We start from the raw sequence: 13,748 nt of genomic DNA on the forward strand, positions 1-13,748 counted from the left end.
CTTACACTGAAACTTACACTAACTTTCCACCAATCATATCCGAGCCCCCCTCCCCTTCTTGCTCCCTACTTCCTGATAAATAGCCCCTCAGCGGCCCCCGGGGACACAAATCTGAGCTTCGCACCGCACCTCTACGCCCGTTCTTGCGTGGCCCTCCTGTGATAAACCTCTTTCTCTGCAAAGACCTGGCCTCATATCTGGCCTTCCCTCTGCACAACCAGATGGGTTACAAAAGGACCCACGTCAACAGAAAGGCGAAGAGCAGGAGGGGAGGGGCGCCGGGCCGCTGCAGCGGGAGGGCCTCACTCCGGCCTGGACTCAGCGGCCGGGAAAGGGGGGCGCAGATGAGAACTGGACACTTGGGCACCGGCCACTCGGTGTCGCGGAGTCACGTTGAGGCCTCATGACGACACAAGTTAACTCCAGAGACCGTATCTCAGCACAGCGCTTCTCGGCAACCGCGACCCTGCGCGCCTCCCGGCGACGCCGCCGCGGGGCGGGACGGGGGCGGTGCCCAAAGCCGCGTGGACCTGCTGCAGAACCAGGAGCCCTTGCCGGGTTGAGCGCGAGCCACGGGCGACTGCGCAGGCGCGGCCCCGCCCACCGGCGCGCTCGCGGGCGGGCGGCGGCAGTGCGCAGGCGCGGCTCCGCTCACCGTGACCCTGCGACCCCGGTGTCCTCGCGCAGGATGGCGGCCCTCCGGGCTCTGGTGGCGTCGAGGCTAGCGGTGACCGCCGCCTTCGCGCCGCGCCCCGGCCTGCGTGCGCTGCCGTTCGGCGGAGCGGCGCAGTCCCCGCGCGCGGCCTTCCACGCCTCCGCGCCGCGCCCCGTGGCCAGGGTCGCAGTGGTGAGCGGACGGGCGGGGCGCCGAGGTCGGCCTTCCCACCCTCCCCGTGCCCGCGGGCGGCCCCTCCGCCCCCCCACCGCCTCCCTCGCGCTGACCTCCCTCTCCTCCAGGTCGGCCCCTCCCCCTGCGGGAGGTGGTCGGCCCGCCCGGTGGACCGCGTGACCCCCGTGACCGGCCCTCCACCCCTGCAGGTGCTGTCCGGATGCGGGGTCTACGACGGGACAGAGCTCCACGAGGCCTCATCGTAAGCCCCTGGGCGGCTCGCCCTCGGGAGGGGCGGTCCCCCTTTTCCTGAACCGTTCGGAGAAGCCTTCCTGCTGGTTAGGAAGGCAGAGAGGACTGCTGGACCAGACTCAGGGCGGCGCGAAGGACAACGTTTAAACTCAATGCGTGTAACGTACAGGGAGATATAAAATGAGCTTTTTAGTATCACCTGTGATACTAAACGCAGTGCTAACCGCTTAACATTTGTTCTGCTGTTTTTCCACACCCACGTGTTGTAAACATCGGGATAAAACGGTCCTGCGTGTTGGAAATCAGAGCGCTCTTTTCCGTCTTTACAGCATGATTTTTAAGGGCTGTGCAGTGACCTCGCCGTAGACCGATGTCATTGGGGTAGCCTGTCAGCTGTTGCCGAGTAGTTTGTCCTTTGATCGATTTACTTAAAAAGTTCCTGTGAGCAGGACCGTAGGGGCTGTCAGGTTCAGAGTTAGTTGAAGGGGAGAGTTAGGTGGTGGTTGGGGAACACACCCCTCCCAATTGCGGGGCCTCGCTGGTCCCCGGAGGAGCCTGAGGCTGGTGTCTGGGGGTGGCCGGACAGAGAGTGAACTTTTGAGCGTTCTGGGCTGGTGGGTGGAGAGGGCCGGGAGTTTCCTGATGGGGGCTGAGCGGGGTGGGGCAGGAGAGAGGAGGCGGTGAGGAATAGCCAGCAACTTGAAACCTCCCGGGCAGAGCAAGGAGTTTTAGGTCGAGTGCCCGCGAGGTTCCGAGGAGCTGAACCCCAGTCCAGGGGTCCCAGCCCTACCAGGGGACAGCTGTGATCTGTCTTGGGGTCTCGTGTCTCCTCTTTCTCTGGAAGTGGGTAGTGACAGCACTGCCAGGGACAGGTTTCGTGCCAGTGTTTGGACTCGGACCTGCCGCAGAGCAACCCTTGGTAGATGCTGGCATCAGTAGCAGCCCCCAGGGTTGCGTGGGTGTCTCCCATCCCCATGAGGGGAAGGTTGGGGAGACCAGGAGCTGAACTCACTTTGGAGACTAAAAGCCCTCCCCAACCCCTCGAGGCCATTGTGGATTGGCCCATGGGAGGAAGAACACCCAGAAGGAGCCTGGGAATGCAGACATCCAGGCTGTGACAGTTGCCGGGTCACCCGTCCCTACGGCCTGGTTTGTAAAGGGAGCTTGGGGGCGGCTAGCTGGTCTCCACAGGCCAGTTCAGTGACAGCGAACTCAAATAGAGGGCATTGGGGTCGTTAGCAAGCCAGTCGTGACTTTTTGCAAAGCAAGGAGGTTGTTAACCTATGTGAGAAGTGTATACCTGTCAGTCACCTAAAACACCGTTTTTAAGCACCCGGTGGCAGGTAAAGCTGGGCCAGGCACATGTCTGGTCTGATTCCCTCCTGTGCAGGATACTGGTTCACCTGAGCCGTGCGGGGGCCGAGGTCCAGATCTTCGCTCCTGACACCCCTCAGATGCACGTGATTGACCACACCAAGGGGCAGCCTTCTGAGGGCGAAACCAGGTGCGGGCCCCTCCTCGTTGTCCTTGAGCGTGCACAGGTTGAAACTCCCCAAGAACGTGCGCGCGGCTGCTTCGTCTTAGCTGGGAGCCGAGTCCGCGTTTAAGGGGACCTGGCAGCAGCGGTCCTGACGCTGTGCCGGACCCCAGGACGTCCCTCGCCGTCCAGCCCTGCGGGAGCCGTGGAGGAAGGTTCCCCCTGAGTGAGCTCCTCGCGCCTCCGTTCTCGCCGAATGCCCGTGCGTTCATTTGGTCCCAACCCTCGTCCACCCGTTTGGACCCACGTATGTGTGAGCAGCTCCCGCCAGCATTTCTGTTCCCGAGGGGAGTGCGGCCCTGGCCTCACATCCGCTGAGACCCACCTCCCCGCTCCGGCCTGGCCCAGACTGCAGGGCGACGGCCCCTGGGGGCTGTGGTTCCCAGGTGCCCTCCAGCGGGTGCAGACAGTGAGAGACGCGGCGGTGGGAAGGAGCCGCGGTGCCGTCTCCTGGGGCTGCGGCCCAGTCAGGACCCGGGCCCTGGGCCGCGCAGCCGGGGCTGGGAGGAGCTCCCTCTGCGGCCGGTCCGGGGCTGCCTCACTCGTCCCTCAGAGTTGCTTCTTAACGCTGCCCCCGCGGTTCCATCACCGTCCGTTCCCAGCGCCAAAGGCTCCCTGGTGGCCCTGCCTGACACAGGGGTCCAGGTGACTAGGCGTGGTGGTTCGGAAGCGCCCATCTGAAAGGGCTCCAGGGGACGTTTCGAGCACAGACCGGCTGTGGTCACTGTCGCTGTGGCGCCTTTTCTGGGGAGCAACCCGCACCGCCTGTGAGCCGGGAGAACAGGTCCTCTTGTCTCGTGGAGGCTCCTTCCTGCCCCGTTCTCCCGTCTGTCCACACACTGAACCTGCTGGGGGCCTCTCTCTGCTCTTCCCCAGGAATGTTCTGACTGAGTCCGCGAGGATCGCCCGCGGCAAGATCACCGACCTGGCCAAACTCAGCGCTGCTGACCACGACGCGGCCGTCTTCCCCGGGGGTTTCGGAGCCGCCAAAAACCTGTACGTGTTTCGGCTCGGGGCTCTCCTGCTTTTCCCCTGGACTGTTAGACGGGGATGCGGTGGTGATGGGAGCAGCTCTTGGGGGGTCTGGCCCAGCGACGACGCAGCTGCCCCATGACAGGGAACCCTGGTGGGAGGAGGCTCCTGGGACCTGGCCATCCAGGTGTGGTGCTAGGGTCTCGTCACATCAGAACCCGTCCGTGTACGTGTTCCCTGCAGACACCTGCTCTCCTGTGGACCTTGCAGCGCGGAAAAGTGCCTTCTGGTTGGGCCGTTGGGAGGATGGTCCTGACCGGAGAAAGGGAGATCTTTTTTTTGCTGTTTGGGTTGTTGCCACGGTAACTGGACCTCAAGCCTAGGAGGCCGTCACACCGCAGCTGTGATGTACTTTGGGTTTCAGGTTCTCTTTTTGTTCTCTCGTTCCTTTCTTTTTTCTCCGCGTTTCATGGAAATTCTCTTGCGCTGGCCTTGCTGGCCCAGCATGTCCCTTCCGACGTGGCGCGGGGCTGCTGCTCCCGTGACGGAGGGGGCTCGAGGACTGCAGGAAAGCACCCAGCAGCTGCGCCCCGCGGCTTTGGGGCTTTAAACACGGGGCAGCATGCGTCACAGCCTGGACTACGTGCGTTTTGGTCAGTTGACCGCTTGGTCATTGAGGTTCCCGCAGCAGCGCGAGGGCCTCCCAGCTGGCGCTCTGTCTGTCCGGGCGCCGTGCACCCAGGAGCGGTGGCAGAGGCGGTTACGTTCCCTGAGGTCCACCTCTGCACTTGGTCCTTCCGCGTCCTGACATCTTGAGGCTCCTTTCTGCTTGCAGCCGTCACCAGAGCACCTCTTTTCTCCACGTTCCCACCGGTTTTCCCACAGTCCTTCCTCCCGCCTGGACCCCTGCCCTGCCTCGTGTCCACTCCCTCTCCCAGAGCCAGCCTGGGAGTGCTTTCCCTGCATCGCCATCCTCCTGAGCCCCCTGGTGGGAGATGGCGGATCACAGTCTGCGTCGGCTGGCCTTGTCCTTCTTACGGGACCAGGTTTCTTTCTCTGAAAGATGAGCTGGATTCACAGACCCTGTGCCTTCTCTCAGCCCTTAGACCTCGCCTGGTGTGAGGATAGCTTGAGGGTGCGTTGGGGTTATGTCCCTGGCGTGGCTGACACCCTGCCTCGGGTGACTTAGTGGTGGTGCGTCTCGGTGTACAAGGAAGCAGGGCCTTGGGTCAGCATCCGTGTCTGTGGCCTCCCAGACCCCTGGGGGAAGCTGGGATTTCTGGCCGCTGGTCCCAGTCTTTCTGACCTTTCCAGAGGAAAGGCTGGCTCATCAGCGGTCTGTGCGGCGCACAGGGGGCAGCAGGCGAGGTCTGTATGACACATTCACTGTGGAAGCCCAGTTCTTCCTGCTTGGGACCCCAGGATCACCTGTGGCAATGCTGCCAGCTTTTCATTTTCCGAGAGAGTCACGTATATGTCTGCGTTAAAAATCCAACCAGATGGTAGCCTCTCGTTCTGCACTTGGCGTCTTTCACTTAACGCTGAGGCTTGTCCCTTAAACGTCTGGCAGCCGCACACACAGATCCCGTTGTGTAGGCGACCCAGTGCTGACGGGACTCCCGGACTTCCCGTTCTCTCTTTTGTCTTACACCTTTTGGAGGTACGACTGACGTACGTGTGTTTAAAGTATGTAACCTGAGAAACCGCTTCAGGGTAGCCGGCATCCCTCACACGCACAGGTTGTCCCGTCGTGCGCACGACGCACGGGGTGCCCGGGGCAGAGGTGTCAACCCCGTGAACGAGGCGGAGGAAGCCCAGGATGGGGCTCCTGGCTGAGAGGCGTGGCCTTTGAAATTTGATGGGTCTGAGTTTGCCTTCCAAAGAGACAGTACTGGTGTGAGCCCGCCGACCGGGAGGGAGGCCGTTCCAGACCCCCCCGCGGTCCTGCTGTGGTGAAAGAGACGGCCTCTTGTTTGGTTTGGGTTTCTCTTCCTTGTTAGTGAAGGGCAGCATCTGTCTCTGGTTTGGGGCCAATGGCACGTCCTGCTGTTCCTGGGTGGGCCGAGCTCACGGCCCGAGTGCCTGCGTGTCAGCTTCCCCTTCACCTCTGCTGGCCTCCCTGCCTTTAACCTCCCACGCTGCTTTATGTTTCAAAAAATAGAAAAAAATACACATGTGTACATGTAATTACGTGAAAGGCCGTGCACACGTACTTGCACACACGTGTCACTTTCTGCAGTTGCTGAGAAGTTCGTGGAGCACGCAGGATCCCGGGGGGTGGGGAGTGGGGCTGGGGCTCCCCAGGCAGGCAGGTGTTGAGCCCTGCGGTCTAAGGAAGCCTATTCTCGTGGCAGGAGCACGTTCGCCGTAGACGGGGGCGACTGCAAGGTGAATAAAGACGTGGAACGCGTCCTGAAGGAGTTCCACCAGGCCGGGAAGCCCATCGGGTACGTGTGGCCCAGCGGGCCCGGCGGTGGTGGAGGGAGGGCGGTGGCCGAGGCCGTGGCTCACAGCCAGGAGCTGGCGCCTGGAGCTGTGTGGTCTTGGAGACCCTCAGCCCCTTTTCTTGTTATAACTGAGGGGGTTTCGTGTGATCTCACAGGTGCCTTCCTGCTCTGAAAATTCTGTGGTCGTGTGGTTTCGTTAATTTCTCCTGATGACTTAGGAGGGGAGGGGATGATCCTCTCAGGGTCTAGAAGGTTCCCAAGTCCTTCTGTGGCCCCCAGCCTTTGCCAGTCCTCTCCCCATGCCTGGCCTCCGCCTTCCCGTCCTGGCTTGGAGCACCCCTCAGCTAGCTGGCCCCTGTCCTTCCTCATGCCACGGCTGCCGTGAGCACCATTCCCGACCCCTGTCGCTCTCAGCTGCCCTTCCTTGGGGACCGGATCCTGCGGTGGCCACACACTGGGCCCACATTCACGGGCCCAGCCACTGCTCACAGCCTGGCCCGGGGTCCTCGGCCTGGCAGACGGGCAAGGCCAGTCGTAACCCACACCAGGAGGCGCTTGTGGACGAGTGGCGGCGACCCCACCGTCAGACCTGCTTGTCAGGCTGCCCGTCCCACGAGCGTCCTGGGGCGGGGGGGCCCTCGGTGCTGCTTTATCACGGGCGTCGGCGCACGGCGCTGGTGCTGGGGCGTGTGGGTCGCACGCTTTGGAGTCATCCCTGGCTGGGGAAGTCCTCCCAGGAGCACAGCGGTGCACAGATGCACTAAGAACAAAATCTGCCGGGCTTTCCATCACATGGCTGCTCGCTGCCTCCCGTTGGAAACTGGAGAAGAATGAGGGTGTTAGAGCATTGGGTCTGAACGGGGCACAGAGGCTGCAGAGGACAGTCCCCCAGGGGCAGCGTCCTTCCCAGACCTGTGGCCACTCCCTGGAGGCCCTGCCCACTCAGCGTTGCAGGCACCCCCACCAGCGGCCGTAGCCCAGGGGCATACCTGCCCTCGCAGCGCCCAGCCTATCACCTCCTGGGGACCCGCTGGGGCAGCACCGGTGTGTGGGGGCGAGCGCCCGGGGCGGGGACCCAGCTCCCTTTCTCTAAAAAGTCAGCACGACAAACGGGACAGAAGCCCAGCAGATTGGCCACCTCACGGCAGGCACCCTGTCCACTTGAGTGAACAGGCGCCTCTCAGCTGAGCTGGAGAAGAACCCAGGTCACCCTGGGGTGGAGGGTGCGGGACGGTGACACGGTCCTGTACCGGCTGCCGTGTCACTGGGCAGCTCCGTTCAGCCCCTCGTGCGGTAGGCTACGCGTCTGTCTCTAAAAGCAGCAGCGCTGTCTGGCCGCGTGCAGAACGCCCTTTCCGGGTCGGGGCACCTCGCGCCCCCCTTCCGGGCCGCCCGTCGCTCCTTGACCTCGTCAGAAGCACGGACAGAGCGAGGGGTCCAGCCGGCTCTGCTGCCGGGCCCGTGCTTCCCTCCGCGCAGTGCGGTAGCCCCCGGCCAAGGACGGGCAGGCAGCCCAGCCTTCGTCTCGGGCGTCGCCCGCAGAGTCAGGTGCCTGGGGACCTGCTGACGTGACAGATTCCCGAGATGGCCGTTGCGATGACGCTCACCTGCTCGGGGCTGAGGGGGTTTGTCTCGTGGTCCCTGAACAGGAGTTGTGGCAGTTGTCTCGGCACTGAACGAGCGTGTAGGTGTGTTCTCACCACGTTGTGTTGCGGTCAGCTCAGAGGACCAGTTGAGCAGACGGGGTGGTGGGCGCAGCCAGAGGGGTGTGGACCCCAGGGGAGGGGGACCGGCCCGGCTGGAGCAGCTGTGGCAGGCGTCACGCGTGTTCTCGCGGGGGGCAGGGCCCTGGTGACGCCCTGGCTGCTGGGGGCCTCCATGTTGGCTGATCCAGGGGCCCAGGAGTTGCCGGGTGGGGCCCCCGGTGAAGAGCAGGACCTCGGAGGAGCCCCGAGGGCAGGCGTCCGGCATGGACCTGCAGGGCTTGGACGCCTCCGGGCAGCCTGCTCACGGGGACCTGGGGAGGGTTTGGCACGCCGCCAGGACAGGGCCCCTGGCTCCGCACCGGCAGGTCAGGCGAGGCTGCTGCTTGGACCGTGTCCCCCAGCCCCCTGCGTCCCCACCAGAGAAGGGGATGGGTCTCAGCCGGTCAGTACAGCTGGGCTTCTCAGTTGCTGTGCGACAAACCACCCTAAAGCTTGGGCCGAAGACAGCGCCGCCGTCTGTGGCCTTCTCTCCGGGTGGACCTTTGCACCCTGGGCACCGTGTCAGGTGCCTGTGCGTGTCTGGCAGCCGGGGCTCAGCTGGCTGCCCTCCGCCGCTCTCCAGCCTGACGCCGGGTGCCTGGAGGCCGCCCCATGCTCCACTGGTCACAACTGCCACGGGCAGCCCAGGGGCAGGGGCAGGCTCCAGCCCGCGGAGCTGGCAGAGGCTCTGGCACTGGGTGTTCCGTCCCCATGGCATTGGTGTCTGTGCCCTTTTCTGAGGCTGACCGCATTCTCTAAGCATGACTTGCTGGGCCCCCGGCCTGGCGGCCACATTCACAGCCCTGAGCTGATCCTCCTTTCCTCGCCTTTCAGCTTGTGCTGCATCGCTCCCGTCCTCGCGGCCAAAGTGCTCAGAAGCGTCGAGGTCACCGTGGGCCACGAGCAGGAGGAAGGCGGCAGGTGGCCGCACGCTGGGACCGCGCAGGTCATCAAAGCCCTGGGTGCCAAGCACTGCGTGACAGGAGTGACCATATCCTTCCAGCAGCGGGGGCGACGTGGGAAACCGCCCTCTGGCCCCTCGGGGCCACCCTGGGGTGCTGCACAGCCGGGGCGACCAGGGCATGTGCGTGGAGGGGCGTAGCACCCGAGGCTGTGACCCCTCCGCCGTGCAGTGGTCACGTTCCCAAGTCCCCGCAGTGACGCTGGCTGAGCTCAGCACACCCCAGGCGGGGGGCTCGGTGGGTCAGGTGAGGAGACGGCCATGGCTCGCGGCGGGGGGGTAGGGCGCTGCCTGTGGCGGAGGGAGAGTGAGGACCCGGTGCCGGGCCAAAGGCCGGGGTGGAAGGCGCGAGGGCTGCTTGTCCTTATCTGGTGGCAGTCCCCTGGGTGGCCCAGACGGAGGGCCACCCCCGGCAGCCTTGTCGCCCCCATTCTTCCTGCAAGCGGGTCCTCTGTGTCTGAGGTCACCAGGGTGCGCTGCGGCTGTAGAGAGCCTCAGACCACAGGCTACCCGCCTTCCAGCTCTGCGCCTGGACCCGAGGGTCTCCATGGGGGCCGGAGTCAGCAGCAGAACGGCGCGGGGCCCCAGGAGGCGCAGGAGACCATCCCGTTACCCTCCGGCGTCTGTCCTGGCCGGGGCGCGCTCCTCGGTGTGTCTCTTCTTGCAGGCAGTTTTAGGCGTGAATGTCCCTCCCCTTCCAGCACAGAGCGGCCAGCCCCGGACCTGGGGCTTGGCGTTGGCTCAGGAAGCAGGTCTCAGGGAGGAGGTGAGGCGCCTCTGTGCTGAGGCTGGGGCCCGGGTCCAGTTGCCCCGTGCTCACAGCGGGCGTTCGGACAAGCCTCTAATGCAGTCTCTCGACGCGAAGGATGGCAGTGCTGCGCTGCCTTCAGGGTGGCCCCGGGGTCCCGGCTGGTGCTCGGGCGTCAGGCCCACGTCTGCAGCCATGGGTCCCGTGAGGCCCCCTGCTGGGACGTGTGTTAGGAAGCAGCCCGTGGGGTCAGGTTCCAGGGTTTTCAGTTCAAGTAGCGCAGGGGGTGCAGAAAACCCCTTCCAGGTGGCGCTGGGGTGGGGGTGGGGTGCGCGTCTGGGAGGGGGTGGGGGTGGGGCGCGCGTCTGGGAGGGTGGGCGGCGCCTGACGCCACGCGCCGTCTGCTCCAGCTGTGCAGTGTTCTTCCGTAACCTGTGTGCACGAGGCTCACGTGGACCGGAAGAACAAGGTGGTCACGACCCCGGCCTTCATGTGTGACACGGCCTTCCACCACATTCACGACGGGCTCGGGGCCATGGTGAGCAAGGTGCTGGAACTCGCCAGCAAGTGAGGCCCTCGGCGCGGGGCTGCTCGCCTGTCAGCTTGGAACCGCGCAGGAATTGATTTCTTCGCTTAAACCTGCAGGCATTTTCTTTGTAAGGAGGGCGCTCGCGATACGCTCGGGGTCAGGGGTAGACTCCCTCTCAAGGAATGAGGCCGGGGCGGCAGGGCCCACCTTCTGAGGGGCGCTGGCGCCTGGCCTCGTGTGCAGCTTCCAGCTTGAGGTCAAGTCTGCCTTTCTGCGCCAGCAGGAGGGCGAGAGAGGACGGCAGTCCTAGGCCGGGCTCGCGTCAGAGCACCTCACTCAGTGTTTGGAAGGAAACAATCTTTAAGTTTGTAAATCTAATAATCAGGAAACCAGAATACCACCTCATCGACAATTAAAGCTTCTCTAACCTGGAGTGGGCACGTATTAATTAGAACAGTCCGCAGCTTTTTAGAGCAGGCAGGCCCTTTGGGGAGAGGAAACTTCTTTCCGAAACAGACATGGGCAGTTCTGTTCCAGGCCCCCTGAGCCCAGCAGGTGAGGGTCACACACGAGGCTCCGTACCTTAGGCTCAGGTCTCCTTGTTTCAGGAAGGGAGGGTGCAGGAGCTCAGTCTGTGTGGACCTGCAGGTGGGCCCAGGCCCCGGGAGGGGGCGTGGGCCGTGCGGGAGGAGCGATGAAGCGTGAGCCGGCAGGCTGGCTGGCGCCTTTCTGTGGGCGTGTGGCTTCTGTCCTGGGACGGCTCGCGGGGGGCTTCGCCCGTCACAGCGCAGCCCCGCTGGCCTGTCCTCCGTGACCCAGGGTGGCGCCCCGGGTGCTCGGAGCCGCCACGTCATCTGGTCCTGAGAAAGCTGCCGGGGCCGACGCAGCGGGCTGTTCAGTTGGGTCCAGTCCACGCTGAGCTGTGTCCTGGTGGCCTGGGGGTGGAGTGCAGTCACAGGTCGCCCACGCTGCCCCTCACCCTGCCCCACCGACGGACACGCCTCTAGCAGTTTTACAGGGTCTGAGGGAGCTCGGGGAGGGCCGGGCCTGTGGAAGGAGCCGTAGAGCCTGAGACCACGCCCACCTGATCCGCTTAGCTCCCTGGGTATCTCACGTCTGCCAGTCTTCCCTGCACTGCACGGCAACTCTGTTCTCTGGTGGCCTGTCCTCCTCCCACGACGCTGGGTCCCATGGGACACAAGCCCCTGAGGCACACCTGCAGGCACCAGCCACACTGGCCAGCATCGTCCTTGCTCAAGAGAGCCTTGCAGGGCCCATCAGAGGTGAGGTTAACAGCTCATCCTAAGAAGTCTGTTCACTGAAACATTTTGTACAGATTTGTGTGTGTGTGTGTGTGTGTGTGTGTACATGCACGTGCACGTAGAAGAATGCAAAATCACAGGTGTGCACCTCGGTGAGCTCTCATGGAATGACCTGCCACCTGGATCCAAAGACCACAGCATCACCAGCCCAGGTCCGCTCGGCACCAGGGGGATGCCCAGGCGATGGTGTGTGTCCTGGCTGCGTGACTTTCTTTTACAGCAACGTTGCTGGAGGGTTCTCCCCTGGCCGTCCGTGTCCCGTGAGCGTAGCCCCTGGGCTCCGGGGGTGGCCCCTGGGCTCCGGGGGTGGTGTGGTGTGTTCAGCTCCCGTGTGCCTCGCCCAGGGTACGGGCATCTGGCCCTGGGGTCTGTTGGACCTTCTGTTTTCATTCCTGCCACCTCGGTGGCTGTGGAAGGTGTTCCCGTGGTTTTCTCCGGCTTCTCCCTCGTGTCCGCTGAGGCCCCATCTCCTCTCTGTTTATTTCCTGGCCCTTTGGGGACCCTCTTTGGCAAAGCGTCTGTTGGAGTTTCGGGCCGTTCGCTCTCGGTTGTCTGTCCGTGTTTGGTGATTGGAGCTGCTTTGTGCTCTGGTTGTAGGTCCTTCGTCAGTTCAGTGGGTCGCACGTGTTTTCTCCCACTTTGTCTTTTCGTTCCGAGTGGTCTTGATGAGCAGATCCTCCTGATTTAATGTTGGCCTGTTGATCACCCTTCACCGTTTGTGTTTTTCTGTCTTTCTGTGGAAGAAAACTCCTTCCTGCAGGAATGAGGGCATTTTCCTGTGTCATCCTCGTGTTAACGGTCGTTTCGCCTCTGTGTTTAGATCAGCGGTTCGTCTAGAATTGGTGTTGATGAGTCATTCTGCTCTGCATTTGATTCATCGCTTCTGGAAATGCCAGGGAATGTGCCCACAGAGCAGAGTGGGCTTCAGTGGCCCGAGAGGTGTCACTGCGAGGCCACCTGGAGCCCCGCTTGCTTGAGTTTATCTCACAGGCGCGGGGCGGGGGCGGTCTCGGGCAGTGGGGCATCAGTGCCCGAGGGGTGGAGACCCACAGGGAGCAGGCTGCCTGGATTCCACCTCCTCTGCTGCCACCTGCCGGGACCCGGCCAGAGGGCAGGCGGCTGGAGAGGGAAGGGCAGACTCACGAGGAAGTCCCCAGAGAATGTGTAGTCACTCGGTGTCAGCTCGCAGTTCCCTGTTGTCCACCCTGGACTTTGCCACACGAAACGCCTGGTCGCCCGGTCCAGGAGGGCCGCCGCGGGGTGAAGTCCGGTGGCAGCCAACACGCCGTCCTGTCGGCATAGCATCTGCCCGCTTAACCCCGGCGCCAGTCCTGGGTGGGGGTCCCCGAAGGGGGGGCCTGCGTCAGGCAGAAGGACCGGCAGAGAACCTGGCTCTGGAAATGTCTGAAACGTTCCAAAGCCCGAGAGGGGCCCCAGCAGCCCAGAGCCAGAGGGAGTCCAGGCACGAATTCACTTGACGAGGATTGAGCGCCTGCTTCTTGCCAGCAGCGTCGCAGAGCTGGGGGTGGGGGGGAGGGGACGGGGACACGACCCTGCACTCCCGGGGCCCGGGCTGGGGGATGGCGGGTCCGCGAGCAGGTGAGCCAGGGGCCTGAGGGTATCGGGGGACCCGCCGGGCAGGAGGGTGGTCAGGGAAGGGACAGGCACCATCTCAGCAAGGACCAGAGGCAGAGTGAGCAGGTGGCAGAGTGAGCAGCAGGCCCGACGGGGATGGGCCTGGGGAGCTCAAGGACAGCCGGGGCGTGTGGGTACCTGGAGGCTCCTTGGTGGGGACCAGGCTGCCGGGGGCGCTGCAGAGCCATCCTTGGGTCTGGTGCAGGCTCCCAGGGTTGACCAGGCCTGGCTGGGTGGCCTCCTCCTGCGGGCACCACGGGCACCGCGGGGACAGGGCTGGTCATCTGCCTGTGGCCCTCCTGGACCCCACCGTCCCTGCCCTTTCCCCTGTCTGATTGGGCCCCTTCGTGGGCACCTCTTCACTGCCCCTGCAGGCCCTTCCACCTGGAAAGCCTGGCCCCCCGTCTGTATCGCCAGCCCCCTCGGCCCTCAGCTCCCTGCCCCAGGGCCCCTCTGCAGAGGACTTGCCAGAGCTCACGGTCTGTGGCCTGTGTGTGCGCACGCCCACGTGTGCATGCGTGTGAGGCTCGCTGACCCGCGTGGGGTTTACTCGGAGGCCCCGTGCCGCCCTCACCTCAGCTGCAGGCCGTCCAGCGGAGCTGGACGACACTTGCCCTTCCACAGCTTCCTATTCCTGCAAGACTTCCTTGATAACACGTTTTTGGGTTTGTTTTAGATAAACTTTACTCTTTAGAGCAGCCTTAGGTTCAAAGAAGAGTTGACTGGAAAGTACAGAGAGTTCCCATACCTTCCCCCACCTCGCCCCACACA

The 13,748-nt window shown here is 63.7% G+C and overlaps 1 protein-coding gene across 2 annotated transcripts; it reads left to right on the forward strand.

The window, feature by feature from the left end:
- Window positions 1–638: 638 nt before the first annotated feature.
- On the forward strand, window positions 639–10,453 carry GATD3 (glutamine amidotransferase class 1 domain containing 3). Of its 2 annotated transcripts, XM_067739628.1 has the most exons (7): window positions 641–847; window positions 1,039–1,091; window positions 2,472–2,585; window positions 3,495–3,614; window positions 5,945–6,037; window positions 8,617–8,772; window positions 9,933–10,453. In XM_067739628.1, exons 1-7 carry the CDS (start codon window positions 689–691, stop codon window positions 10,060–10,062), a joined length of 825 nt encoding a protein of 274 aa, XP_067595729.1. In that variant the 5' UTR covers window positions 641–688; the 3' UTR covers window positions 10,063–10,453. The 2 variants fall into 2 exon arrangements, with proteins under 2 accessions (XP_067595730.1, XP_067595729.1); XM_067739629.1 differs by lacking the exon at window positions 5,945–6,037 and having other exon boundaries at window positions 639–847.
- Window positions 10,454–13,748: the final 3,295 nt, after the last annotated feature.

The sequence above is a fragment of the Pseudorca crassidens genome, chromosome 5 (genome assembly GCF_039906515.1).
Source record: "Pseudorca crassidens isolate mPseCra1 chromosome 5, mPseCra1.hap1, whole genome shotgun sequence".
Taxonomy (NCBI): Eukaryota; Metazoa; Chordata; class Mammalia; order Artiodactyla; family Delphinidae; genus Pseudorca; species Pseudorca crassidens.

Excerpts from the sequence above, each read along its gene's own strand:
- GATD3 (XM_067739628.1), top strand. The coding sequence starts at position 689 with ATGGCGGCCCTCCGGGCTCTGGTGGCGTCGAGGCTAGCGGTGACCGCC. Across the intron at positions 848-1,038 it reads CCGTGGCCAGGGTCGCAGTG|GTGCTGTCCGGATGCGGGGT; the intron begins GTGAGCGGACGG and ends CCACCCCTGCAG. Across the intron at positions 1,092-2,471 it reads GAGCTCCACGAGGCCTCATC|GATACTGGTTCACCTGAGCC; the intron begins GTAAGCCCCTGG and ends CCTCCTGTGCAG.